The 27,549-nt window shown below is 51.9% G+C and overlaps 1 protein-coding gene across 3 annotated transcripts in view; it reads left to right on the plus strand.

The window, feature by feature from the left end:
• KSR2 (kinase suppressor of ras 2) overlaps window positions 1-27,549 on the plus strand; it is a 90,082-nt gene that overhangs the window by 10,449 nt on the left and 52,084 nt on the right. For all 3 annotated transcript variants that reach the window (XM_066561961.1, XM_066561964.1, XM_066561963.1), the window contains exons 4-5: window positions 7,186-7,687; window positions 23,321-23,502. In XM_066561961.1, coding sequence (XP_066418058.1) covers window positions 7,186-7,687; window positions 23,321-23,502 — 684 coding nt within the window. The remainder of the gene's footprint in view (window positions 1-7,185; window positions 7,688-23,320; window positions 23,503-27,549) is intronic.

Below are 27,549 nucleotides of genomic sequence, written 5' to 3' on the forward strand. Positions count from 1 at the left end.
GGGCAGTGGCACTGGGGCTAGGTGGGGCTGTCTGAGCCCAGCCTGCCATTCCCTAGGGATCACCCCCCTCTCCAGCTCCCTAAACCCAGCTCCTGCCTCCCTTCCCCTCGGCATTTCCATCAGGTCTCCCTGCTATTTGAGCAAGGGCGGTGGTGCCTCCCTGGGAGCCTGGGGAAGGCTCTCAGCTGCTCTTTGTTCAAACACCTCTGACTTTTAAAGGCTGCTCCACACAAATCCCACTCTCTCCTCTGCCCTCTCGGCCCAGGGAATTCCCTGCTTTGGAAAATCCACCTTGGCCTTTGGCTGGGCAGCTGCAGGAAGTTTCTCTGGTTCCTCTGGAGTTTTCCAGCTGGAGGAGATGGAAGGAGGAGGAGATGGAAGGAGGAGGAGGAGATGGAAGTACCAGAGGTCTGTGGGATGCTGCTGCTCCATTTGCTCCCTAATGGGGCAGCTGATGGGGCTGCCAGCATTCCTGGTGGTCCATTGGATCCCAGCAGGGGAGAGCCAGCCAGGCAGGGGGTGTTTGTGTTTCCCATTTAACTCCATCCATCACCCACTGCTCTGCCTGCTCTGTCCTGGGATGCTGCTGTGGCCACTCCTGCTCTGCCAGAGCTGGATCTGGATCCTTGGAGATGCCAGCTGCTGTGGGTCCGTGCCCTCCTGGAGATGCATTGTCCCATGGATGACACAACCTTGGGGACAGGGAGGTGACCTGAGGGGTGCAGGAGCTCCCAGGCAGTGGAGGAGACCAAATCTCCCTGAATTTCTCGAGAATTTGGGTGTGAGAAGTTCCACCTGTGATGCCAGATGGGCTCCCTGTTCCCTGCCTCTGCCAAGCAAACAGCTCCATCCCAGGAATTCCTCCTCTTTTCACCCCCTGGGAGAGCAGAAGCAGAGTCCCTGCCCCTCTCCTGCCAGCAGGGAGTTGGGAACAGTGGGATTTCTGGCCAGGGAAGGGCAGGATGCTCCCTGGGTGCCTTAGGGTGAGGGTGGGCAGTGGGAGCTGATCATCCCACCCAGCTCCAGACTCCCTATGGTCCAGGCAGCGTGTTTTGGTGGGATGTGGGATTGGGATGGGCAGAGCAGCACTGCTGGGACCTTGGGAATGTCCCCCTGGCCTGCTGGGGACTGAGCAGTGATGGAGTTGTGGCTTTGGGGTGCACTTAGGGGGTGCTGTGCTGCTTTTATCCACCCATCCATCCATCATCCATCCATCCATCCATCATCCACCCATCCCTCCATCCATCCATCCATCCATCCATCCATCCATCCATCCATCCATCCATCCACCATCCATCCATCCGTCCATCATCCATCCATCCATCCATCCATCCATCCATCCATCCATCCATCCATCATCCATCCATCCCTCCATCATCCATCCATCCATCCATCATCCATCCATCATCCATCCATCCATCCATCCATCCATCCATCCATCCATCCATCCATCCATCATCCATCCATCCATCCATCCATCCATCCATCCATCATCCATCCATCCATCCATCCATCATCCATCCATCCATCCATCCATCCATCCATCCATCCATCCATCCATCATCCATCCATCCATCCATCCATCCATCCATCCATCCATCCATCCATCCATCCATCATCCATCCATCCATCCATCATCCATCCATCCATCCATCCATCCATCCATCCACCATCCATCCATCCATCCATCCCTCCATCCATCCATCATCCATCCATCCATCCATCCATCCATCCATCCATCCATCCATCCATCCATCCATCCATCCACCATCCACCCATCTGCTGGATTCCAGGGATTTGGAGCTGCTGGCTGGCTCCATGGCTCCATGACAGTGAGATACCAGCCTTGAGGACCTGTCTGGGAATCTTTAGGATGGGGATAGAAAAGCATCCCGGGACGGCAGCGATGCTTTTTGGATGCAGTGTTGGGATTTTAGATCCATTGGGATATAACAGCCCCCACCAAAGGAGCCCCAAATGCCCCAACTGCCTCAGAAACACCTTTTAATCTGTATTTTAGCAGCATTTTATCTCCTTGTGAATCAATACACTGTTCTCATCCCAAAAATGTAATTAATGAACAAGTTACATCCTTAAAAGCTGGAATTCCTTGGCAGGAGCCGCAGCGGCCAATTCCGAGTCGCCAAGATTTGTATTCATAAAGCAGGAATGAGGTTCAGGATTAACCTTTCCCATCCATCTTTATTTATTGAGTCATTAATTAGAAGCCTCTAATTTCCCAGGCCGCCCCTGCCTGGGCAGGGAGCTGGAGGCTGTTTCATGGAGATGGATTTGGCCGGGATGGGCTTGGAAAAGGAGGCACTTCCCAGGCTGAGCATCCCGGGGCTAGCAGGGAAAACCCCGGTGTTGTGGTGTTGTGAGGGTCCCCAGGATGAGGTGAGAGATGAGAATTTGATTCCAAGTTCTTAGAAGGCTGATTTATGATATTATGATATGATATTAAAATAAATTATATACTAAAACTCTACTAAAGAAAAAGAAAGGAGACATCTGAAGGCTGGACAAGAATCAATAATAAGAACCCGTGACAGACTCAGAGTCTGACACAGCTGATGGTGATTGGGCATTAATTAAAAACAATTCCCATGCTGGGTAAACAATTCTCCAAATCACATTCCAAAGCACCAAAACACGGAGAAGCTGAAGCTTCCCATCTTCCCAGGAGAAGAAATCCTGGCAAAGGGATTTTTCATAAAATATCACAGTGACACTCCAGAGCATCCCATAAATTAGAGCGTGGCACATCCACACTTGCCCCCCTACTTTGTGGGGTTACCAAAGATTGGGTTTTCCTGGGATCCTTGGCAGTGGGGTTTTGTTTTGGGGTTTGATCTCGGGGCGGGATTAATTGAATATTAAATCCTCCAGGAGCTGTGGCTGCAGGAGTTGATGGGCTGTGACTGCTGGGGGATGTGTGCAGGTTTTTAAGTGAAAAATGAGCTGGAATGGGATCTTGATGAGCCCTGGGAAGGCTGAGGGTGGCTTGGGGACAGCATAGGGTCAGACAGGGTCGGGAGCAGTGAGGGAAAAGCAGGAAAATCCCAGTTTGAAGGGAATTTGGGGAAAACAGGAAAATCCCAGATTGGAGGGAATTTGGGAGCTGTGCTGTTGTGATGGACAGGAGGGAAGAGTTGACCTTCCTGATATCCCAGTGCTGCCAAGCTGGGGATTCCAGAGTCCATTCCAGAGGCTGCTATCCTGGCATGTGTGTGCTGGTTCCCAAAACACCCTGGGCATCCCAAAATCTCCAGTTTGGAGCAGCTTTTGGGAAGGGCAGGAGCACTGGGAGCATCCCCAGGAGCAGCTGGGCTGCCTTGCCAGGTCCTGTGGGAATTGTTCCCAGCCTTTCTTTTTAGGAAAACAAAGCAAACCTTGCTTTTTGTGGTTTGGGACACAAAATTTTTCCATTTTTTTTGGGACACAAGATTTTTCCATCTCTGGATCCATGAGCTGCATCCCAGTGCTGCTTCCTCTTCCCAGGAGTGTTTTCCTGTCGGTTTTTAATGGAGAAGTTTGGGAAAAGTTTCCCTGATGAAATGGGTTGGATCCGAGGGGATTTGAAGCCAAATTCACCCCAAGGGAGCATCCACAGGGACAGGAGAAGTGTCCCGTGGGATTGGGGGGTGGCTGTGGCTGATATCAAAAGAAGAATATAATTTTTATTGAATAAAAATGATTATATTATAATAGATAAAATTATATAATAAAATATATATTATATTATCTATTATATATAATATAATATATAATATATATATAATATTTATATGTAAAAATATATTATATATAATGTATATATAATATAATATACATTATAATAAATATAATAATATACAATAATATTATCTTTTATGTCTTATCTATTCTCTAATATTATATTATAAAATATAATATGCAATAAATAATATGATATATGATATATAATATATATGTATTCATATATAATTTTATATAATATATATAATAAATATAATTATATTACATATATTCTTAATATATAAATATATAAAAAATATAAAATACACATAGAAACAATATAGAAAGGAATAATTAATATATATAATATATTAAAGAAATACTGTATTTATAATATATATGTATACTTTATATATTAAATATGTATATATACATATGTAAATAAAGAAATATATACTTAAAATATATTTATATTTTATATGTAATATATTACAGAAATACTGTATAATATAATATAATATAATATAATATAATATAATATAATATAATATAATATAATATAATATAATATAATATAATATAATATATTTGGAATCTACAAAAAACAACGAAGTTTTGAGGAGCAATCAGGGGGCCAATCTGGGAACAAAAGGGACACGGGGGACTTTCCTTCCCTCCCAGCTCTCCCCGTGCTTTTCCCGCCGGGAATCGGAGCAGCAGCAGCGGCAGCAGCAGCGGCGGGGAGCGCCGGGAGGGAGCGGGATCCTCCCGCCCCTAACAGGCTTTGGAGCCGGAGGAGCTTTGGGATATTTTTGTTGTTTTTTCCCCTCTTAAGCGCATTCCCGGTTTAAGCTGATCCCATCTCGCTGCCTGCCGCCTTCCCCTCTGGAATTACGTTCTCCCGCCTTTTCCCGGTTATTTTCAGCCCGGACCAGGGGTGGTTTTTATTCCCGGGGGGCGCATGGACATCCTCACCCCATCTTCATTAACGCCGCTAATTAGCACCGGGCCGGCTCGGCGTTATGCAAATCAAGGCGAGGGAAGCGGCCAATGGGAAGAGCAGGATTTGCATGAGCGCGCGGTGATTTGCATAGCGGATATTTTTCAAATTTCTTTTTTGCAAATATTTTTACTATTCTTATTTTTATTTTAATTTATTTTTATTTATTCATCCTTCTAATGAGTTATTTTATTTTTAAGCATTGATAGTTTTTATTTCTTTTAATTTCTTATTTGATCGAATTAATTTTATTTTACAGCATTTTTACTTCTTACTTTTAATTTCTTGTACTTCTTATATATTCTAATGAATTTTTTTATTTTTTAGAATTTTTACTTATTTTTTCACTTTCTTTATTTTGATGTACTTTTATTTTCAGTTAATTTTTATTTTAAACCTTTTAATTATTGTTTTAATTATATTTTATTCTGATTAATTTATTTTAATTTCTAAAAGTTTAATTAATATTTGCTTTACTTTAATTTTTAATTCATTCTAATTAATTCATTTTAATTTTTAAGATTTTAAATATTATTTTAATTTTTATTCTTCTGTTTATACATGTTTTAATATTTCACAATTATTTAGAAATTGTTTATTGTTATTTTAAAAATACTTTATAGTTATTTGGAAATTTTTTTCCTGTTCATTTTTTCATAGTTTACAATTATTTTGGCCTTTTTTATCAGTTATTTTGATGTTGTGCTCTGAGAAAATGACTCCAGCAAACTCCTCACGCCCCATCCTCCACCCCTTGACTAAAAGCTTTTTTTCAACCCAAACCTTTCCTTTCCCAAGCCTCTCCTTTTCCCTTGGAGCTTGAAGTGGAAAATTCCCATGAAAAGCCTGGAGCGAGGGGAGAGGATCCAATTCCCAACCCAGCCAGGGAGGTGAAGGAGGAGATTTGGAAAATGAGGAGATTTGGGTTTTCCTTGATGGGGGCAATCAAAAGGCCTCAGTCGAGGGGCCTTGAGCTGGGATTGAGGACCAAATTCCTCCTGGATCATCCCTGGGATGCTCCAAAGGTGCTGCTTGGCTCCTGGTGGTGATGGATAATTAGGAGTGGAGAGGGGCCTCTGTTAATTACAGCCCCCTCATTATGGGAGTGAGATGGAGCATCAGCCTGGGGTGTCACCATCCCAGTGCCACCACTGGGGATGGCAGCAGGAGCTGGTGATGGTGGGGACACGTGGGGACATCTCCACCCCTGGAAATCCCTCTCTTGAAGGGGTGGGGCTCCACAGTGGGATCTCCAGAGCAGCTGTGGCTGCCCCTGCATCCCTGGAATGTCCAAGGCCAGGTTGGACATTGGGGCTTGGAGCAGCCTGGGACAGTGGGAGGTGTCCCTGCCACGGCAGGGGTGGCACTGGGTGATCCTGTGGAAATCTCTGTGGCTTTCAGGCCACCCATCCCTCTGCTCTGGAGCCAGGCTGGGAGAGCTGGGGGTGCTCACCTGGAGAGGAGAAGGCTCCAGGGACACCTCAGAGCCCCTTGCAGGCCCTAAAGGGGCTCCAGGAGAGCTGGAGAGGGCCTGGGGACAAGGGATGGAGGGACAGGACACAGGGAATGGCTCCCACTGCCAGAGGGCAGGGATGGATGGGATATTGGGAATGAGGAATTGTTCCCTGGCAGGGTGGTGAGGAGCTGGGACGGAACTCCCAGAGCAGCTGGGGCTGCCCCTGGATCCCTGGCAGTGCCCAAGGCCAGGCTGGACACTGGGGCTGGGAGCAGCCTGGGACAGTGGGAGGTGTCCCTGCCATGGCAGGGGTGGCACTGGATGGGCTTTGAGATCCCTTCCCACCCAAACCATTCCAAGATTCTGTAACACAGAGAAGCTTCCTGCTGGGATGCAGTGCCAGCATCAAATCAATCATGGAACAGCTGGGTTGGAAGGAACCTTTAGGATCATCCCATTCCATAGGCAAGGACACCTTCCACTCAACCAGGCTGCTCCCAGCCCCATCCACCCCATAAACCCTCCCGGGGAGGTTTAAACCAGGTTTAACCCCTGCAGGGCTGATCAGAGAATCCCTGTGACCGTGTTCACAAGGGTCTTATGTTGAGGGAAGAGATGAGGATCTGACTCCATGTTTCAGAAGGCTGATTTATTGTTTTATGATATATATTACATTAAAACTATACCAAAAGAATAGAAGAAAAAGACCTCATCAGAAGGCCAGCTTAGAATAGAAAGCAAAGAATGATAACAAAGGCTTCTGTCTTGGACAGGGAGTCTGAGCCAGCTGACTGTGATTGGCCATTAATTACAAACAACCAACATGGGCCAATCCCAGATGCACCTGTTGCATTCCACAGCAGCAGATAACCATTGGTTACATTTCGTTCCTGAGACCTCTCATCTTCTCAGGAGGAAAAATCCTAAAGAAAGGATTTTTCACGAAAAGATGTCTGTGACAAATCCCCACCCTCTGCCGCACCTCACGGCCGTGTCTCTGTGCCCTCTCCAGGCGGGAGCCTCTCCAAGCAGGACTGGACCATCCAGTGGCCGAGCACGGAGCCGGGCAAGGAGAACAGCCCCGGCTGCCCCAGCGCGGAGCCGGGCCCCTGGGGCAGGACGCACCCGAGCCCCAAGGTACAACCCAAATGCGGGCAGCACCACTGCCACGCCGGCTCGTCCCACGGCCCCATGTACACGCACGTGGACCGCCTGACCGTGGAGGGCCACCCGGGGCTGTGCCCACCGCTGGAGTCCGGGCACCGCTCGCTGCCGCCGTCCCCAAGGCAGCGCCACGCTGCGCACACCCCCCCGCGCACCCCCAACATCGTCACCACCATGACCCCGCCGGGGACCCCCCCCGTGCGCCGCAGGAACAAACTGAAGCCCCCTGGGACGCCCCCGCCCTCGTCGAGGAAGCTGATCCACCTCATTCCGGGATTCACGGCGCTGCACCGCAGCAAATCCCACGAGTTCCAGCTGGGGCACCGCGTGGATGAGGCGCACACCCCCAAGTAAGTGGTGCCCCGGGTGCTGCTGCGTGTTGGGAGGGGTAAACCTCATCCCAGCGCCTTGGGAAAAGGATTCTTATCCCTAAATAATATGTCTAGTTTGGAGGCTTTGCGTGGAAATTCGTTTTTGCAGCTCCTTGCCGCGGGGGTGTTGTGGGATGGGGTTCTGCTCCCCCAGGATCTCATTTTGGGGTGGATGAGGCACACACCCCCAAGTAAGTGGTGCCCCGGGTGCTGGTGCGTGTTGAGAGGGGTAAATCTCATCCCAGCGCCTTGGGAAAAGGATTTTTATCCCTAAATAATGCATCTAGTTTGGAGGTTTTGTGTGGAAATTCCTTTTTGCAGCTCCTTGCAGCGGGGGTGTTGTGGGATGGTGTCGGTTCTGCTCCCCCAGGATCTCATTTTGGGGTGCGTGGGGAGCTGGGAGGTTGTGGGATGGGGTTCTGCTTCCCCAGGATCTCATTTTGGGGTGGATGGGGAGCACCCAGGGGCTCCAGGATTGCTGCTGGCCATGCTGGAATGTGGGATGGGAGGGTTGGATTTTCCAGCTGCTGCACGGGAATGGCAGTGAGAGCTGCATGGGGGAGTGAGTGCACGCCGGAGAGAGATGGGAATAATCACCTTCCAGCTGGAAAGTGGATATATGGATTTATAAATCCTCGTGGAGAGGAGTTTGTGTTCTGGAGATCCCCCGGGATCTTTTCCATCCAGGCTCTGCCGCATCCCGCGGCTCCTGCTCTGCGGCTCCGCTGCCGGCAGAGGCTGCTGCTGTGCAGGGAAAGGATTCCCTGGCATCCCTACATTCCCTCCCTATCCCTTTCCTTCCCTTTCCGTGGCCCTGCTCGGAAAACCTTCCTCCTGCCATGGCACGGGGTGGCAGAGGGAACTCGTGGCCACTTTGGGACAGCACCGCCTTTCCCTGAGGGCGTTTCGGGATGGAGCTGGTCCAAAGCAGGATCCCAGGACAAGCTGCTCTTTTTGTCCCCAAATTCGGAGTTCTTGGGGATAAAAAAGCCATGCCAGAATCTTGGGAAGAGTCCTCTGAGGACTGTGGAGGGAGCATGGAAGCTTTGGCACAGCACAGCCCCTCCGGCCTGTCCGTGGTGTTTGGGCAGCTCCAGCTGGGATACAGGAAGGGTTAAATCCACTGAGGTGCTCCCAGTGCTTGACCTGGAGCTGCCCTTGTTGGGCAGAGGGAACCAGGGCAGGTTTGGGGGTGGCAGAGGTGTCTGGTGGCCTCAGCGTGGCGGTGTCACTTGTCCCCCGGGCTGTGGCAGCCGTCATTGTGCAGGGGTGAGGGTGAGCATCCACCCTCCTTTTCCCCTGAGCTGGGAATTTTTGTTCTCTCAGGGCTTTTAACTTTTGGGAACAAAGCCATTTCAGCTGGAAATGCCTCCTGGAAGGCCACCCTCATGCTCAGGCACTGGAGAAGTGTTGGCTTTGTTGGGTCCCCAGGAGCAGCCCCGTGTCCCCAGGGAGAATTCCTGGGAGCTGCCTCTCCCTCCTCCCGATTTTCTCGGCATTCCAGCCCCAATCCATGCTCTGCCCTCAGCTGGAGGGGGTCTCACCGAGGGCAGAGCTTGCCCTGTTTGATGCCTGGGTTGGTCCCTGGGTATTCCCTGATGATCCTGAGCTGAAATTGCCGGGCAGCAGCGGGAAGGGAGCGCTGGAGACGCTGGGAAAGCTGGATGGAGTCAGGCAGGGATCACAGGAATGGAGGTTTGGGCTGGAAGGAGTTAAAGCTCGTGTCATTCCAAGGGCAGGGACACCTTCCAGCACTCGTGGTCACCCTGACCTGGAGCTGGACACCATGGAATCTTCTGGCCACTGATTCCCCAGGGTGGGGAGGGGGTGCCTGGAATTCCCTGCAAAGGGAAGGAACAGGGAAGGGCATGCAGATGGAAATGTCACACAGGGTGACACAAACACACAGTGATGTCCCCTCTGCCTTCATCCCTCTCCACACAAGGTGCCCAGAGAAGCTGTGGTTGCCCCTGGATCCCTGGAACGTCCCAGGCCAGGTTGGATGGGATTTGGAGCAGCCTGGGACAGTGGGAGGTGTCCCTGCCATGGCAGGGGTGGCACTGGATGGGCTTTAAGGTCCTTTCCCACCCAAACCATTCCATGATTCCTTTGCATGACTGCAGCCAGTTCTCCCAGTGTCTCCAGTGCTCCCTTCCCAGTGGTGCTGGGCAAATTCAGCTCCTGATTAGGGAATTAATCAAGGGAAGAGCCAATATTGACAGGGCCCCGTTGTGCTCCAGGGGCTGCTGCGCCGGGTTGGATCCGGATTCCTGCAAACCTCTTGGAGAAGCAGGGAACTTCATTTTCTCTAATGGCACTTAATGATTTTGCAGGAGACAACCACTAAATCCTGCCTGCTAATCCCATTAGTGCTTCGGGATTGTAATTAGTGCATTAAAGAGGCAGCTTCTTCTTTTTCCCCTCTTTTTTTCCAGCACAGCCCTGCTGGAGTGGAAGTTGTTTATTAGCCTGGATGAGGTGGAAAATGCCTGGCACAGATAAAAAGTGGATTAAAATTGAAATATTTTCTGGCTCTTCTCAGCTAATTGTTATTTTATGGCCGTGGAATTTGAGGATGGATTTTTTTTAATGCCACACTTTTACAGTGTCCCTGAAGTCCGAGTCCTCTGTGCTTCCTGCAGGAGGGAGCTCATCCCTGGAGGAGGGTTTGGAGCCTTCCCTGATCAACCCCTCCTGGTTTTTGTTGTGCTCCTGGGCCCTTGGGTTGCTTTGGATTGGGGCTTTTTGTTCCCTGTGTCCTGTTCCAGCATGGAAGGAGGGGCTGGACATGGACAGTCGAGAGTTTGAGGATCCCAAGTGCTGGGTGGGATCTCCTGGAGTGATTTGGGGTGGAGGTTTAACTCCATCCTGCCTGGTCTCTGCAAGGGCCCTTCTGAGACCCTCCCAGGAGGGAGGTTGGTGTCCCTCAGGCTGATTTATGGAATGGTTTGGGATGGAAGGGACATTAAGGAGCATCTTGTCCCATCCCTGCCACGGCAGGGACACCTCCCACTGTCCCAGGCTGCTCCCAGCCCCAGTGTCCAGCCTGGCCTTGGGCACTGCCAGGGATCCAGGGGCAGCCCCAGCTGCTCTGGGCACCTGTGCCAGGGCCTGCCCACCCTGCCAGGGAACAATTCCTGATTCCCAATATCCCATCCATCCCTGCCCTCTGGCAGTGGGAGCCATTCCCTGTGTCCTGCCACTTATCCAAAGTCCCTTTATCTCCTCCTCAGCTCAGGGTGGGGTGAAAGGGGCTCTGGGGTGACTTTGGCAGGAGGAGAAATCTCTCTCCCTATGAGCTGTGGGTTGGGATTGATGGAGTGGAGCCCTCAGGGTTCTCTGAGGCTGCTCCCCCTGGATTTTTCCACCTTGGCACAGACAGAAAATAAACCAGCACCATTTATTTGTGACAGCAGCGGCAGCGACCGGGTCCCCTCCCGAGCAAGGCCACCTTGTACTGCTTGATTCCCGATGACAGCTCATAAACTCCTTTGAATGTTGTGTTTTGGATCTTATTCCCGGTGTTTAATCCATCATTTCTGTGTGCCAAGACCTTCTGAGGCAGGGGTTAAGTCTGATTTTTTTGTTTTGGAGCTCCCAGCCTCCAATTTTCCCGCATGGAGTCTCCAGCTGTCGACCGTAACTCCGAGGTACGGAACATTACTCCTGAAAAGATCCCCTGACTTCCATAAATCCACAGCCCATAAACATCTCAGGAATGGTCCTCAAACCCAAACAAAACATTGAGAGTGGCTGATAAAATAATGCCCATTTAATACCTCATGAATTCCACGGGCCATTGGAGTCTCTCATGGGTAGTTAATGATTATCCATCAGCCAGGAGCCAGGGAAGAAACAAACTCGGAATGGGAGGTCTCAAAAATCCATTAGCTGGGGAATAGAAGTCCAGCTCGTTAAGGGCTTGTTAACCCTTGGAAGGAGTGGGTGGATTTTACCCTTACACCCATCCTTTGGCCCATCTTTTGTCTTTTGTCCTCTACCTAGGCCCACCCATCATCCTTGGACCCCTCTTTAGACCCGGCCTTCATCCTTAGACCTCTCCTTGAAGCCATCCTTCATCTCTAGACCCCTCATTAGACCTGGCCTTTGTCCTTTGGCCCATCCTTTATCCTTTGACCTGTACTTAGACCTTTTCTTTGTCCTTAGACATATCCATCATCCTTGGGCCCATCCTTAGACCCATCCTTCTTCTTTAGACCTGTCCTTGGACTCATCCTGGGATCCCTCACTAGACCCATCCTTCATCCTTAGGCCCATTCTTAGACTTTTCCTTTGTACTTAGAACCATTCTTCACGTTTAGACCCATCCTTCATCTTTACACCTGTCCTTGGACCCACCCTTCATCCTGGGACCCCACATTGGACCCGTCCTTTGGCCCATCCTTAGACAGACCCTTCATCCTTTCCCCCATATTTGAACCCCTCCTTCATCTTTAGGCCTGTCCTTGGGCCTGTCCTTCATCCCTGCACCCCTCATTAGACCCTGGACCCCTTTCCTTCTCTGACCCACCCTTTGTCCTTTGACTCATCCTTAGACCCACCCTTCATCCTTAGACCCCTCATTAGACACAGCCTTCGTCTTTCAGCCCATCCTTCATCTTTGGACCCCTCCTTACCCCATCCTTCTTCCTTCTGAGCCCTCCTTAGACTCATCCTGTGTCTTTTAGGCCTGTCCTTAGACCCATCCTTCATCTTTGGACCCCTCATTAGACCCACCCTTCATCATTTTCCCATCCTTCTTCCTTCTGAGCCCTCCTTAGACCCATCCTGTGTCTTTTAGGCCTGTCTTTTGACCCACCCTTCATCCTTAGACCCCTCATTAGATCCACCCTTCATCTTTTAGCCTATCCTTCATCTTTGGACCCTTCCTTAACCCATCCTTCACCTTTGGGCCCATCCTTAGACCCATCCTGTGTCTTTCAGGCCTGTCCTTTGACCCATCCTTCATCCTTAGACTCCTCATTAGATCCACCCTTTACCTTTTAGCCCATCCTTCACCTTTGGGCCCATCCTTAGACCCATCCTTTGTCTTTCAGGCCTGTCCTTTGACCCTTCCTTCATCCTTGGACCCCTCCTTAGATCCATCCCCTGACCCCCCTCCTCAACCCTGACCCTTGTGAAGGGGAGCTGAGCCCAAACCCTGCTCAGCTCCCAGCTGTGGCTCCTTTTGCTACGCTGCTGTGGCCAGATCCATGAGCTCCAAGGAGCATCCTCTGGGAAGCAGCTGGAGAGGGAGGATGGGAGCATGACCCAGCCCTGGGGACGTGCTGAGTTCCAGCAGCTGCTGGACATGATGGGACATTACATTTTTGTGGTGCACGAGGCTCCTCCAGCTCAAGGCAGCTGGATTTTGGCTAAATTTTCCATGAGTTCTCCTTGTCCTGTGTTGCTGCAGTGACGTTCTGGGTGTGGGTGTTTTCCTGGTGGAAAAACCTGCTGGTTCAAAGCCTTCTGAGGGTTCATTTCCTCCCCTTTTGCTCCATTGGTGCCGAGGTGGATTTTTGATGGGATTTTTCCAGACTGGGATGAGGATTTCCTGGCTGGGTGAAGTCAGACATGAAGTTCAGATGTGACCTGGTGATAGAGCACATCCCCAGCTTCTTCTTTTCCTTTTTCCTTGACCTATTTCCAACTTTAACTTTAGATACTTTCTGTCCTGAGGGTGTTTTTTCTCCATCCCACATTGCAAATTCCTGACAATGGGATATTTCCTGTGGTACTTGACCAAATCTACTGCCCAACTGGGAACATCATGGCCCAGAGGTGAAAAACTGGATCCCAGACCTCCAAAAACCTGGGAGCTGAGGGTAGAGAGGTGAAAAACTGAATCCCAGACCTCCAAAAACTTGGGAGCAGAGGTCTTCTCCACCATCCTCACCCCACTGAGCAGCCCCTGCTTAGATTGTGCCTCAGATTTAATCATTTAAGCTGGTCCTAAACAGGCCCTGATGGATCATTAATTCTGCTGCTCCTCAACCTTGATAATAATGATGTTTCCCCTTGTAGCAATTCTCATCCACCTGGTGGATCGATGCTTGGATGTTCTGCATGGGTAGGATTCAGGAGAGCATCCAGGCAGCTCCTGTGACATTGCCCAGCTTTGGAAAGGCAGGTGGGCTCCTGGCACTGGGCACGAGCAGGAGATTGATGTTTGCAGAGCAGGTGGATGCAGCAGGACGTGCCCAACGTGTGGGAATGATCCATATGGAGCCTCTTCCCAAGGTGGGCACTGGCACCTGGGCTGTGCCAGCCCTGGGGTGGCAGCAGGAGCAGGGCAGGGCCCGTCCCCTGTGAGACACCTCAGATCTTGGGGTCACGTTTTTGTCCCTCATGACAAGATGGACATGGAGGGGCTGGAGCGTGGCCAGGCCAGGGACCGGAGCTGGGAAGGGGCTGGAGCCCCAGGAGAGGCTGAGGGAGCTGGGCAGGGGCTCAGCCTGGAGCAAAGGAGCCTCAGGGGGCCCTTGTGGCTCTGCACAGCTCCTGCCAGGAGGGGACAGCCGGGGGGGTCGGGCTGTGCTCCAGGGAACAGGGACAGGAGCAGAGGGAACGGCCTCAGGCTGGGCCAGGGCAGGGGCAGGGTGGGCCAATCCATCAGGGCCTGTTTAGGACCAGCTTAAATGATTAAATCTGAGGCACAGACTAAACAGGGGCTGCTCAGTGGGGTGGGGATGGTGGAGAAGACCTCTGCTCCCAGGCTTTTGTGGGTCTGGGATTCAGTTTTTCACCTCCATCCCCTCTGCTCCCAAGTTTTTGGAGGTCTGGGATTCAATTTTTCACCTCTGGGCCTTCAGCTCCCAGTTTTTTAGAGATCTGGGATTCAATTTTTCACCTCTGTCCCCTTTGCTCCCAAGTTTTTGGAGGTCTGAGATTCAGTTTTTCACCTCTGGGCCCTCAGCTCCTAGGTTTTTGGAGGTCTGGGATTCAGGTCAGGCACTGGCACAGCTGCCCAGAGCAGGGCTGGAGTTCCCATCCCTGAAGGGATTTAACAGCCGTGTGGATGTGGCACTTGGGGACTCCATGATTTCCAAGGATCCCATGATCTCTGTTATTTATCCTGAAACCAGAGCCCAGCCTGGAACTCCAGCGAGGGGCAGAGCGTGGCAGTGCAGGAATTTGGAGAGCAAAACGAGCAGCATCTCTCCCTGTGCTTCCAAATCATCCCCCTGATTAATCTCGCTGCTGCTGCCGGGCTGTGGAGCTGTGCACAGCTCCTGGAATGTGTCCAGCTCCCTCAAAGGATGCTTTGCACACCGTGAGGTGACAGTGATGAGTGGTCCCCGTACCAACCTGGCTCCGTGCTGGAACCATCCCGCTGCTCCAGGCTGCGGCGCTCCTTAGGAGTGTCATTAATGTTAATTACGGCCCTGCTATTCCATCCAGAGCCGCTGGAGCTTTACCGTGCTCAGAGGAGAAACTTCTCACCGTGTCCTTTAATGAGGAGTTGAGGCTCCTTTCAAAGCCAGACGGGCGTGAGGATGAATTTAGATAAGGATGAGCACCCTGGGAGAGGTGGCACCGTGTTCCTGGCTGGGAGGGAGGGCACGGGGAGGGCAGGGGCTGTGGGCAGCGCTGGCCAGGCTGGCACTGACCACTGCTGGGCCTGGCAGAGCCTGAGCTCTGCCCAGCTCTGTCTCCCAGCCAGGAGCAGCTCCCCTGTTCATTTCTTGGTGGTTCAAGAGGTTGGTGGGAGCTTGTCCTGACCCTCCTGCCATCCCAGCCCTGACCCTCGGTGCTGGCCCAGGCTGGCCAAGAGCTCCAGGGGATTCCTTGGCAATAATGGGATGAAAACCAAAGCAGGGAGTGCTCCTCAGAGTCCAGAGAGGCCATGGAGGTGCTCCACGGGCTGGAGCCCCTCTGCTCTGGAGCAGCTGTGGCTGCCCCTGGATCCCTGGAATGTCCAAGGCCAGGCTGGACACTGGGGCTGGGAGCAGCCTGGGATAGTGGGAGGTGTCCCTGCCATGGCAGGGGTGGCACTGGGTGATCCTGTGGGAATCTCTGTGGCTTTCAGGCCACCCATCCCTCTGCTCTGGAGCCAGGCTGGGAGAGCTGGGGGTGCTCACCTGGAGAGGAGAAGGCTCCAGGGACACCTCAGAGCCCCTGCCAGGGCCTAAAGGGGCTCCAGGAGAGCTGCAGAGGGACTGGGGACAAGGGATGGAGGGACAGGACCCAGGGAATGGCTCCCACTGCCAGAGGGCAGGGATGGATGGGATCTTGGGAATTAGGAATTGTTCCCTGGCAGGGTGGTGAGGAGCTGGGACGGAACTCCCAGAGCAGCTGGGGCTGCCCCTGGATCCCTGGGAGTTTTTCAGGCCAGGTTGGACATTGGGGCTGGGAGCAGCCTGGGACAGTGGGAGGTGTCCCTGCCATGGCAGGGGTGGGATGAGATAGGATTTAATGTCCCTTCCATCCCAAACCATTCCAGGATTGTCCAGATCTGCCCCACCTGGCTGAGGCTGTGCTGTCTGGGAATGGGGAAACCCCCTCAGGGTGCCCCATTCCGGGGCTGAATCCCTGTGGAAGTTTCTCCATCTGAAGGAGGCTCAGCCCCAGCAGCCCTGGCTGGCCCCAGCTCACCCTCAGTGCCCTCAAGGAAACGTAACAGTGGCAACCAAGAAAACAGAAGGGGCTTAATGAGAAACAGCTCCAGCTCCAGGATCCTGGAAATTACCTCTGTCAGCTCCTTCCTGCCCCTGTCTGCTCCCAGTGCTGTTCCTGCAGCCCTGAGGAGGAGGAGGAGGAGGAGGGGGAAAAAAACCTGTTTGGCTCGAACTCCCTTCAAAGAATTTCCCAGCTTTATAATTTGCAGCTGTAATAAAAAAGTTCCACTTTGTGCTTGGAAAAGAGAATAATAGATCAGTCAGAGTTGAGCGTGGAAATTCAGGCATCCAGGGAAGTGGGGACAGGCACTTGGATAAATATTTAAGTGCTGAGGCTTTGATATGAAGGAGCTGCTTTTCCTCTGGCCAGGGGAGGGAGGGATTGTTGCCTCTTTATGGGAATGAGGAGGATAAATGGAACATCTGCAGGATATTCTGTGTTTATTTCTTTATCTCAACCCCAGCTTGTTCCAGAGTGTGAACATTGCGTGGAGCTTGTTCAGGTTTGGGTGGAGAATGAAGGAATTTCAGCTTTTCAGGCAGGTTCAAAAAAATCCTCTGCCTTGAATGCTGAAAACCCTTCAGAAGCTGGTGCCACCCTGAGAGCACCAGGGGGATTTGGGACGTGGGATGGCACTGGGCACGGAGCTGTGAGTTTATCCCAGTGCCAAAGGTGACCTGGTGCCTCCTTTCCTGGCTGAGACAGCTCCAGCTGGGCTGGTTGTGATCCCAGCTCCCCAAGGCTGTTTGGGAATGCTCAGACTCCTTAGCCAGGGTGGGTTTTTTAATGGTTTATTTGAGAAAAAGGTCAGATTTTGCCATCTGTGTGCCAATATGGGAACAGGAAGGGAGAAGTGGCAGGAATTCTGGAGAAGGGCTTTGCTAAGGAGGGACAGGGACAGGGAATGGCTTCTCACTGCAGGGATGGGTGGGAAATGGGGAAGGAATTGTTGCCTGTGAGCACAGACTGAAGCTGTGGCTGCCCCTGGATCCCTGGGACAATGGGAGGTGTCCCTGCCCATGGCAAGGTTGGGATAAAATGATCTTCAAGCTCCCTTCCCACCAAATCATTCCTGCCTGAAAGAATGCCAGAGTGAATCTGAGTGTTTGAATCCGAGTATTTTCTTCCCTTTTTTTAACATTCCAAAGCATGCCAGAGTGAATCTAAGGCTTTTCTTCCCTTTTTTTTTTACCATTCCAAAGAATTCCAGAGTGAATCTGAAGCTTTTCTTCCCTTTTTTTTTGCCATTCCATGAATGCCAGAGTGAATCTGAGTGTTTTCTTCTCTTGTTTTTGCCATTCCTAAGAATGCCAGAGTGAATCTGAGTGTTTGAATCTGAGTATTTTCTTCCCTTTTTTACCATTCCAAAGCATGCCAGAGTGAAACTAAGGCTTTTCTTCTCTTTTTTTACCATTCCAAAGAATTCCAGAGTGAATCTGAGTGTTTTCTTCCCTTTTTAACCATTCCAAAGAATGCCAGAATGAATCTGAGTGTTTTCTTCCCTTTTTTTTTTACCATTCCAAATAATGCCAGAGTGAATCTGAGCGTTTTCTTCCCCCTTTTTTTTTTGCCATTCCAAAGAATTCCAGAGTGAATCTGAGGATTTTCTTCCCCTTTTTTCCCATTCCAGTGGGTGCTGCTGGTGGAGGAGGCACGGGGGCAGCCCTTCACCTGCTCCTTGCTCTGATTTAATCGGGAATATTGTGCAATTAAAGCACTCCAAAAGCCACAAATCTTCGGGGCGGAATCCCGGCCAGGCTGCAGCGATCTTTAATCCTTTGCAGCTGAAATACCAAGGAGAGGATTTCTATTTTTTTTTTTTCCTCCCACTCTATTTCCCTTCCTTTAAGAGCAACGCTTGTGTGGAAATTGGTGTGTGCTGACGAGGAGCGAAGTGGTGAATAAAACATCACCTGGCTCCTGCAGGGGCAGCTCCTGCCCGGTGGTTCAATTGTAAATTAAACCCGTTTTAATTCTTTTAAATGGCAATAAGAATGGGAGTGCCAACAAATGCCTGCAGAGCAGGCTGCTACTTACTCGATTTCTGGGTTTTTTAAGAGTTGGGAATGGAAATGAGCCTTGCCAGAGCTGGGGAATGGTTGGGGTGTCCCGTTTGTGATGTTTTTTGGGATGAGCCAAATCCCAGAAGTATCACAGCCCTGTGAACATTGACTCGATGTCCAGGTTTTTTAAGAGTTGGGCATGGAGGATGAGCCCTGCCAGGGGCTGAGGAATGGTTGGGGTGCTCCCTTTGGGATGTTTTTTGGGATGAGCCCTATTCCAGGAGCATCACAGCATCACAGTGAACATTTGACTAATTTCTGTGTTTTTTAAGAGTTGGGAATGGAGAAGATGAGCCCTGCCAGGGGCTGACTGGGGTGTCCCCTTTGGGATGCTTTTTGGGATCAGCCATACTCCAGAAGTATCACAGCCCTGAGAATATTGACTCAATTTCTGTTTTTTTTAAGAGTTGGGAATGGAGATGAGCCCTGCCAGAGCTGGGGAATGGCTGGGGTGTCATCTTTAGGATGCTTTTTGGGATGAGCCATACTCCAGAAGTATCACAGCCCTGTGAACATTGACTCTATTTCTGGGGTATTTTTAAGAGTTGGGAATGGAGATGAGCCCTGCCAGGGGCTGGGGAATGTTTGGGGTGTTTCCTTTGGGATGCTTTTTGGGATCAGCCCTATTCCAGGAGCATCACAGCCCTGTGATGGATTTTTACTCCCTGTAACACACGGATCCCACGGTGCCCACCCTCACATTCCAGCCTCTCCCAGCACATCCTGCTCTTCCAGCCACCAAACCAGCCTGGGACATCCCAGCAGGGCAAAACCTCCGCGGGCTCCTTTCTGTGGCAATCCCAAACACACATCCCCACCCTTCCTGCCGCATCCTTCTGTCACTCCCTGCCCTCTCCTGGCAGCGGTGACGGGCCCTTTGTCCCGCTGTCTGCTCCTGTTTTTCAGTGCCTGTTGAAACCCTCTATTTTTCCCCTCCCCAAGCCGGTGATAAGCGTTTGACTGATCCCACCGAGCAGGCGGGGATGAGCCATTCAGGCGGGATTGACACCTCGAGGGATTTGCATTAAACGCTTCAAACTCGCTCGGCTTTTTTTTTTTTAAATTTTTTTTTTTTATTCCCCATTTTTTTTTTTTATCCATCATTATATATTTAGCAAATTCCTGCATGAAATTACAGCCCCAATCGTTGGCATTTGCCTATCTGAGAAGGAATCTCTCCGAGCATCCCGAGGCAGGAATTAACCCCGATGCTCCACGGAAAAAAGGAGGACAAATGAGGAAAAATGAGGAATTTGGGTCTGCAGAGGGTTATGGGGTGGTGAGAGGTGAAGGAGAGGGGGATTCTGGGGGTGCTCACGATGTGCCAAGGGTTGAGATGTGAGATTTTGGGAAAGGTTTGGGAAGCCAAGGGCTGCATAGAGCAGGGGCTGACCCCAATGTGCTGCTGGGGACCTGCAGTGAGGAGTAGAATCCAGGGAATGCCCAGATTTGGAGCCTCCTGGAGCAAGGAAGGGGGTGGGACAACCGTGGAGAGAAGCAAAAAAAAAAAAAAATAGTGGGGATGTCCAGATTTTGGGATCTGCTCCAAATGTGGCAGGGGAGGTGCCCTTGGCCCATGGTGGCATTTTCCTGCCATTCCTGGAGGGTGCTGTGGGCATCTCCCAGATTTTGGGGGGCTCCAAGCCTCGAGATGGACCAGGTGTGTTTCTCTCTGCTCCCTCAAAACCCTTTGGAACCGAAATAAAAAATATCTGCTCATAATCCTGCCTCCCTTTCCTGAAACAGGGCTGTCTTGGGTCTTATCCCTATGGAAAATTGAAATTAGGCTGAGGTTTTCCCTTGTTTTCTTTGTGTTTGTTTGTTTTGGTTTGGTTTGGGTTTGGTTTTGGTTTTTTGTTTGGGTTTTTTGTTTTTGTTTTTTTAATTCTCCTTTTTTTGCCTCTGCTGTCCTTGTGGAACTGGGAGACTGGCACAGGGAATGGGGCTCCTCCTGCCCAGCTGGGATGGGGAATTTAGGCTGGCAGGACCAGGATGCATTTCCAGCACATTTTCCCCCACTTTGGGTAATTAAAAGGAGGATGGAAATGTTTGCCTTGGACACTTCCAGGGATCCAGGGGCAGCCCCAGCTGCTCTGGGCACCCTGTGCCAGGGCCTGCCCACCCTGCCAGGGAGGAATTCCTACCCAAAATCCCATCCATCCCTGCCCTCTTTTAGTTTGAAACCATTTCCCTTTGTCCTGTCACCATCTATGGAATCATGGAGTGGTTTGGCTGGGAAGGACTTTGGAGATCATCTCATTCCAACCTGTGTAGGAGAATGGATGGATCTATGGATCCATGGATGGATGGATGGATGATGGATGGATGGATGGATGGATGGATCCATGGATGGATGGATGGATGGATGGAGGGATGATGGATGGATGGATGATGGATGGATGGATGATGGATGGATGGATGGATGGATGGATCATGGATGGATGATGGATGGATGGATGATGGATGGATGGAGGGATGGATCCATGGATGGAGGGATGGATGGATGGATGGAGGGATGGATGGATGGATCCATGGATGGATCCATGGATGGAGGGATGGATGGAGGGATGGAGGGATGGATGGATGGATGGATGGATGGATGGATGGATGGATGGATGGATGGATGGATGGATGGATGGATGGATGGATGGATGGATGGATGACCCCTCATGGCAACAAGTCCTTTCTGAGGTGCCCATGACTGGCCTCACCCTCCAGCCCTGCCCCAAGGGTGGTTTTTGGCCCTTTTTTGCCCAAGAAGCCCCAAACAAGGCTGGGTTTGCTCCATGTCCCTCAGACGCTCCTTGTCCCCAGGCCAGGGGACAGGATCCCTGTCCCTGTGAGCCCCCTGTGCCAGGGGGTTTTCCCTGGATGCTCCTGCTCCTCTCCAAGGTTTGGTCCTTGCCCCTCTTCCCTCAGTATAGGGATCAAAGCCATGGGCAGCCAGCCCAGTCACCCAGTTGGATCCTGGTGTTTATTATTCTTTATTATTTTTTCTTCTTCTGAAGAAACAGAGAGAGGAAAAAAACCATCTCTCTCTGTCCAAAATCACTCATCCTTCCTAATAATGAGAGCTGTCAGCAGCCCTGCTTGGCGAGGAAATGATGCTCACAGTAAATATTTGGTCTGGAACTGATTTATGGGTGAAAATAAACGAGATTAGTGCTTAATCACTGCCTTTCAGGAAGGGCTTTGGGCCGGGGTTGAGCTCAGGGGGGCTGGGGCCATGCTAGGGGAGCAGCTCTGGGATTTTTGGTGGGGTTGGGATTGAGGAGCAGCAGTGGAGGGGATGGACTGGATTTGGGGCCACCAGGCAGGGATAGATGGGATTTTGGGAAGGAATTGTTCCCTGGGTGGGTGGGTCAGAGAGAGGCCACAGAGCAGCTGTGGCTGCCCCTGGATCCCTGGCAGTGCCCAAGGCCAGGCTGGACACTGGGGCTGGGAGCAGCCTGGGACAGTGGGAGGTGTCCCTGCCCATGTCCTTTAATGAGCTCCAATGTCCCTTCCCCCCCACCCCATTCCATGGCTCCATGGCCATCAGCTGTGGGCTGACCCCAAGGAGCTCCAAGCCAGGAGAGCTGCTCAGCTGGACCAGCCTGGAACATCCACCCCATCCTGAGCCCAGCGCACCCAAAGGGGTCCTTGCAGCCACCCTAAACACAGCAGCAGCTTTCCTGTGTGAGGAAATAATTAACTTATTAGAGGATGGTTTAATTTTCTTCATTAAGAGGCCATTTCCCATCGCCTGGCAGGGCCAGATGCCCCAGGCATGGCAGGGAGTGGTGGGACATGCTCAGCTCCAGGGCCTGCCCACCCTCCCAAGGAACAATTCCCAATTCCCAATATCCCATCCATCCCTGCCCTCTGGCAGTGGGAGCCATTCCCTGTGTCCTGTCCCTCCATCCCTTGTCCCCAGTCCCTCTGCAGCTCTCCTGGAGCCCCTTTAGGCCCTGGCAGGGGCTCTGAGGTGTCCCTGGAGCCTTCTCCTCTCCAGGTGAGCACCCCCAGCTCTCCCAGCCTGGCTCCAGCCCTTGGAGCATCTCTGGTGCCTCCTCTGGGCTCTCCCCAGCAGCTCCAGGTCCCTCCTGTGCTGTGCCCCAGGGCTGGATTTGGGATGCAGTGCTCCTGTTGGGATGCAGGGATTATGGATGGAGCATTCCAGGAATCCTTGGGGTGTTGCACTGCCAGGATGTTCTCCAAGGATCTCTGTCCCAGATCCTGCAGATCTCCAGCGGGCTGAGCTGCCTTTCCCAGGGCTCTCTCTGCTCCTCACTCCATGGCAGCCAGAGAGGATGAGCTGGAGCAGCCCCGAGTGCCAGGATCCTGCAGCCCGGCCCATCTGAGCTGCCAGAGTCACTCTGCATCCCAAATCCTTTCAGTCTGGTGCAGCTTTGGGATCATCTGAGCCAGCAGAACAACACTGGGCTTTGTCCCAGAGTGGAAAAATGGGACAGGAGGGAGAGGCAGGCGTCTCCTCCCCCTGCTCTGCAGAATTTAATTTCTGAGGAACTTCCCCCAGTGTTTTGGGTTGTCCACACCATGGCCCTGTGGTGATTCCTGGGACTCTCTTGGGGTCCCTCACGTTCTCCACTGCAGCCCACCCTTGCCTGGGCCCTTTATTTGATGTAGTGACATTAAATGTGACCATTTAGGGGATTTGACAAGGTCAGCAAGGCTGAGGCTGATGAGCTTTTGGACCAAATGATTTTTTTCACCCAGGTTCTCAAGAGGAAAAGCTCTGAAATGTTCCTTAATGAAAATTGCCTTTGTTTGCTGGCAGGGAGGGATTGGGAATTCCCATTGGGCAGCTGCATTAATTATCACATGGGAAATGATGCAGCAGCACCTCCATCCCACGGCTGCCACCAGCTCGTCCCCAGCTCCTTTCCCTTCACTTTTCCCTCCTTTTTCCTCTTTTCCCTCCCAGAGTCAAGAAGAAGAACAAGCCCCTGAACCTCAAGATCCACAACAGCGTGGGGAGCTGTGAGAACATCCCAGCCCAGCGCTCCCCGCTGCTCTCCGAGCGCTCCCTGCGCTCCTTCTTCGTGGGGTACCCGCCCTTCCTGCCCTCCACCCCGCCCGTCCACACCGAAGCCTCCTTCTCTGCAAGTGAGTGCCCCCAGGGCTGGGAGGTGCCAGGCAGGGGATGGGACTGGGGAGTTGTGGAGTCAATGGTTTGGAGGATGTTGGTTGAGCGCTGTGGAATGAGCCCAGCCCTTGTGGAGGTGCCTCATGTTGGTGTTTAGAGATCTGTGGGTGCTTCTGGGCAAAGATAACCCAGACTTGATTGTTTCTGGTTTTTGGGAAGGCCACGGAGGTTTTTGTGCTGTCTGGGGTGGTGGCACTGCCTGGATGTCACCATCTGAGGGCTGCTTTGTAAACCTTTGTGGTTTCACCTCTGTGTTGAAACCTCTCCTGCTTGCTGGATGTGGAGTTTTGGGAAGCCAGTCCTGGTGCAAACCCCGTGAAGCTGATCTCAGCAGCCAGCCCTGATCCCACCTGGCAGGGCTTGGTCCTTTACCAGGAGATGCTGCTGGTGGCACTCACTGGGTGGGTTTGGCTCCATGAGCCCACCCAGGCCTGACCCTCATTTCCTGGTCCCAGACCAGTGCTGGGATTAATTCCACAGAGACTGAAACTTTTCCAAGCCAGGCGTGGCTCTTGGCCCAAGAAGAGCTTCCCTGGAGGAAACACGTGGCAGCTGCTGGGAGTGATTCCCTGCCAAGCTCCCTTTGCCTCTTGTTCCTCAGCTAAAACTTCCTCCAACTCCACATCTAGGCTGGGTTTCTGTCACCTTCCCTTCCCTGGGTTTTTCCCTTGTTTCCTTTCTGGTAATGTCTTCCTGGCTTGTTTTGGGGTCTTCCACTCATTCCTCCTGCTCAAGAAGCAGGCTGGAGAAGGTTTTGCAGCCAGAGGGCTGGCAGCCAGATTTCCTTTCCTTTCCCTTTCCCTTTCCCTTTCCCTTTCCCTTTCCCTTTCCCTTTCCCTTTCCCTTTCCCTTTCCCTTTCCCTTTCCCTTTCCCTTTCCCCTTCCCTTTCCCCTTCCCTTTCCCATCTGGGGTCACTGAGGGCTCATCCAGCCAGTCCTGCTGTCCTTTTCCTCCTGTCCCTTTGCCTTTGGGGACAGTGGCACCTGGCAGGAGCTCTGCATGCAGACCATGCTGTTCCCTGAGATTTCCAACACCCAGCCCCAGGTTTGCCCAGGCCAAGGGGCATTTCTGCCTTGCTGTTTCCCACACGGAATTGTCTGTACTCAGCTCACAGCCCAGACCAACAGAGCAGGAAGCACGGAGCAAACCCCATTCCCAGCCCCCCCTGGAGTGTCTCCTTGGATTAGTTTTGCTCAGGGTTGGATGCTGTGCCGTGCTGTGACATCCTGATGGGACGTGGCGCGGCCACAGAGGGATGCGATGGCAGTGATGGGCTGGCAAGCGACCAACCCTGCCAGAGAGGTGTCTCCTCTCATTCCCCTCCAACCTCCCTGGCTGCTGGGAATGTTTTCTGGGCTGGGTGGGAGCTGGGTTTCCCCAGCTGGTTGATCCCTGCTGGGAGGTTTGGCATCAGTGGAGCTGTTTTGTCGTGGTTGAGATGGAGACAATGCAAAGCAACACACTCTGTTTGCAGAAGGCTTCAAACCTGTTTTTGTTACAGCATGCATGCTTGTTCTACATTCTCACAAAGCTCACAAGTTTACACTTTACTCATTGGTCAGGAAAGACAAACAAAATGCTCATTGGAGCAGGCAGTTGCAGGTTTCTCTTATTTCTCCTTCTTTCCTTCTTGGTTTCTTTGTCAATGACCTTGTAAGGAAATTCTTTCAGGGGTAAACGTGGATCCTCTTACCAAACTTCTCTCTGGCTCACAGAAGTCACTGGAAAACCTCTTCCACACTGTTTGGTCCTTGCAGGATCAACATCTGTGTGGGTTACACCAAGCAGGGCAGATGTTTGTTTGTAGGGAGCAGAATCATGGGATGATTTGGGATGGAAGGGAGCTTGAAGCTCATCCCTGTCCATGGGCAGGGACACCTCCCACTGGAGCAGGTTGCTCCAAGCCCTCCCTGCATCCCAAGGATTCCCTGTCCCCATCCTTGTGGTGGTTCAACAGCTGAGCTCTCCGCAATATCCCATCCCTATGGTTTTTTTCTAAAAATCCCTCTTCCCTTTTCCTCCTGTGGGATCACCACAGCAGCACCCAGATGCTCTGGATTGCTGTGGAATTACTTCCCTAAGCACGGAAACACAAAAATTGTTGTTGTTGTTGTTGTTGTTGTTGTCAGCTGGAGATGGGTGAGGGGAGCCCAGCCAGGCCCTGTCCCTCCCTGGCTGTCTCTCCATGATTTCTTTTCCACAGCCTTGCTGCTCCTGGCAGGAACACGTTCCCATCTGAGTCATCCCTGGCCTGGGTCAGGAGAGGGTTTGGATGCTTCCCTCTGGTTTTTAACATCCCTTTGTCCTGATGGGAATGGATTTTCACAGAGGGCTGGAGGGAGCTGCAGAAAGAGCCTCTTCTTCCAGCAAATCTGGCTGGGGGAATCACAGGATCATGGAATATCTTGAGTTGATCCTCAGGGATCACTGATCCAGTCCCTGTCCCTGCCCCCCAACAATCCCACCCTGTCCATCCCTGGCAGTGCTGCCCAAAGGCTCCTGGAGCTCTGGCAGCCTCGGGGCTGTGCCCATTCCCTGGGCAGCCTGGGCAGTGCCAGCACCCTCTGGGGGAAGAACCTTGCCCTGATCTCCACCTAAACCTCCCAGCACAGCTCCAGCCAATCCCTCTCACTGTCACAGGGAGCAGAGACCCGAGCTGCCCCTCAGAAGTTGTACAACAACTGGTTTAATGTGGTCTCCAGGATGTCCCCTCCCTGCCCAGTCCTGTGTGACACCTCCACCACAGCCACCGAGCTGCTGCTCTGCCCTGGGGGATTCTCCTGAATCCCAGTCCTGCCTCTTCCCCTTGGCTTTGGGAGTGAGGAGTTTGCAGTTTATGGTGTCGAGCATGAGCAGGATCCCAGCCAGGCATGGCCAAGTGACAAGTGGTGGCTGAGATGCCACCAGAGGCCCCACAGCTCCTGGAAGAGCCCCTGAAGGGCTGACCTCGGGAAAGTTTGGTGGAATCCAGGAAAATGTCCAGTAGGTCGGGGTGGGATTCCCAGAGCCCTAAATCCAGTTTTTCCTTTGGAAAGCACCAGGCTGGACCCAAGGACATGACAGTGGTGCTGAAGGTGACACAGGAAAGTAGCCAGTGCCACCCATGCCCCTCTCCATGGTCACCCCACAGTGCTGGGGTGGGTTTTGGGGGGACACTTCTCCCTAACGCTGTCCCAGCCCCAGCCACCTCCAGGAGGGCACTTCCCAAAGGGAGCCTCCTTTCCTGGGGAGCACCAGGGGTTCCCTCCTCCCTGACCCTGCCCTGCATGTGGCTGGAGCACTCCCCAGCTGTGCTGGCAGCTCCCTGCAGCCACATCTGGCCACAGCTGGCAGCGAGGCTCCGGAGGGTTTCCCACCCTGGCAGTGGAGTCGGAGGGCACAGCTTTGTCTGGATGAGCCTAACTGAGCCTGCAAGGCTGGGAACTGGGGGGGAAATCCTCATGTCAGGCTTTAAGGCAGCTGAATGTGGCATTTGAGCTGGGTAAATGGGATTGTCATGTTGGAAAGGGGAACTGCCTGGGTTAGAAAGGGATTCTTTCCTTACTGGAGTGATGCTCTGGGAGCAGCTCCTGCTTCAGATGATCCCCCCGGCTCCAGCTCAGCTTTGGTTTCATCCTGCTGGATCCAGCCTGGGTCATCCTTCCACCCACTGGAGCTAGCTGTGATCCACAGGGTTGGAAGGGACCTCAAAGGCCATCCCAGTCCAACCCCCCACATGGACAGGTCTTGTGTTGGGAGGGAAGGAAGGAAGGAAGGAAGGAAGGAAGGAAGGAAGGAAGGAAGGAAGGAAGGAAGGAAGGAAGGAAGGAAGGAAGGAAGGAAGGAAGGAAGGAAGGAAGGAAGGAAGGAAGGAAGGAAGGAAGGAAGGAAGGAAGGAAGGAAGGAAGGAAGGAAGGAAGGAAGGAAGGAAGGATCTGACTCCATGTTCTCAGAAGGCCAATTTATTATTTTGTGATGCTATATTATATTAAAGAATACTAAACTATACTACAGAATACAGAAAGGA

This window comes from Molothrus aeneus, chromosome 18 (genome assembly GCF_037042795.1).
Source record: "Molothrus aeneus isolate 106 chromosome 18, BPBGC_Maene_1.0, whole genome shotgun sequence".
Classification (NCBI taxonomy): domain Eukaryota; kingdom Metazoa; phylum Chordata; class Aves; order Passeriformes; family Icteridae; genus Molothrus; species Molothrus aeneus.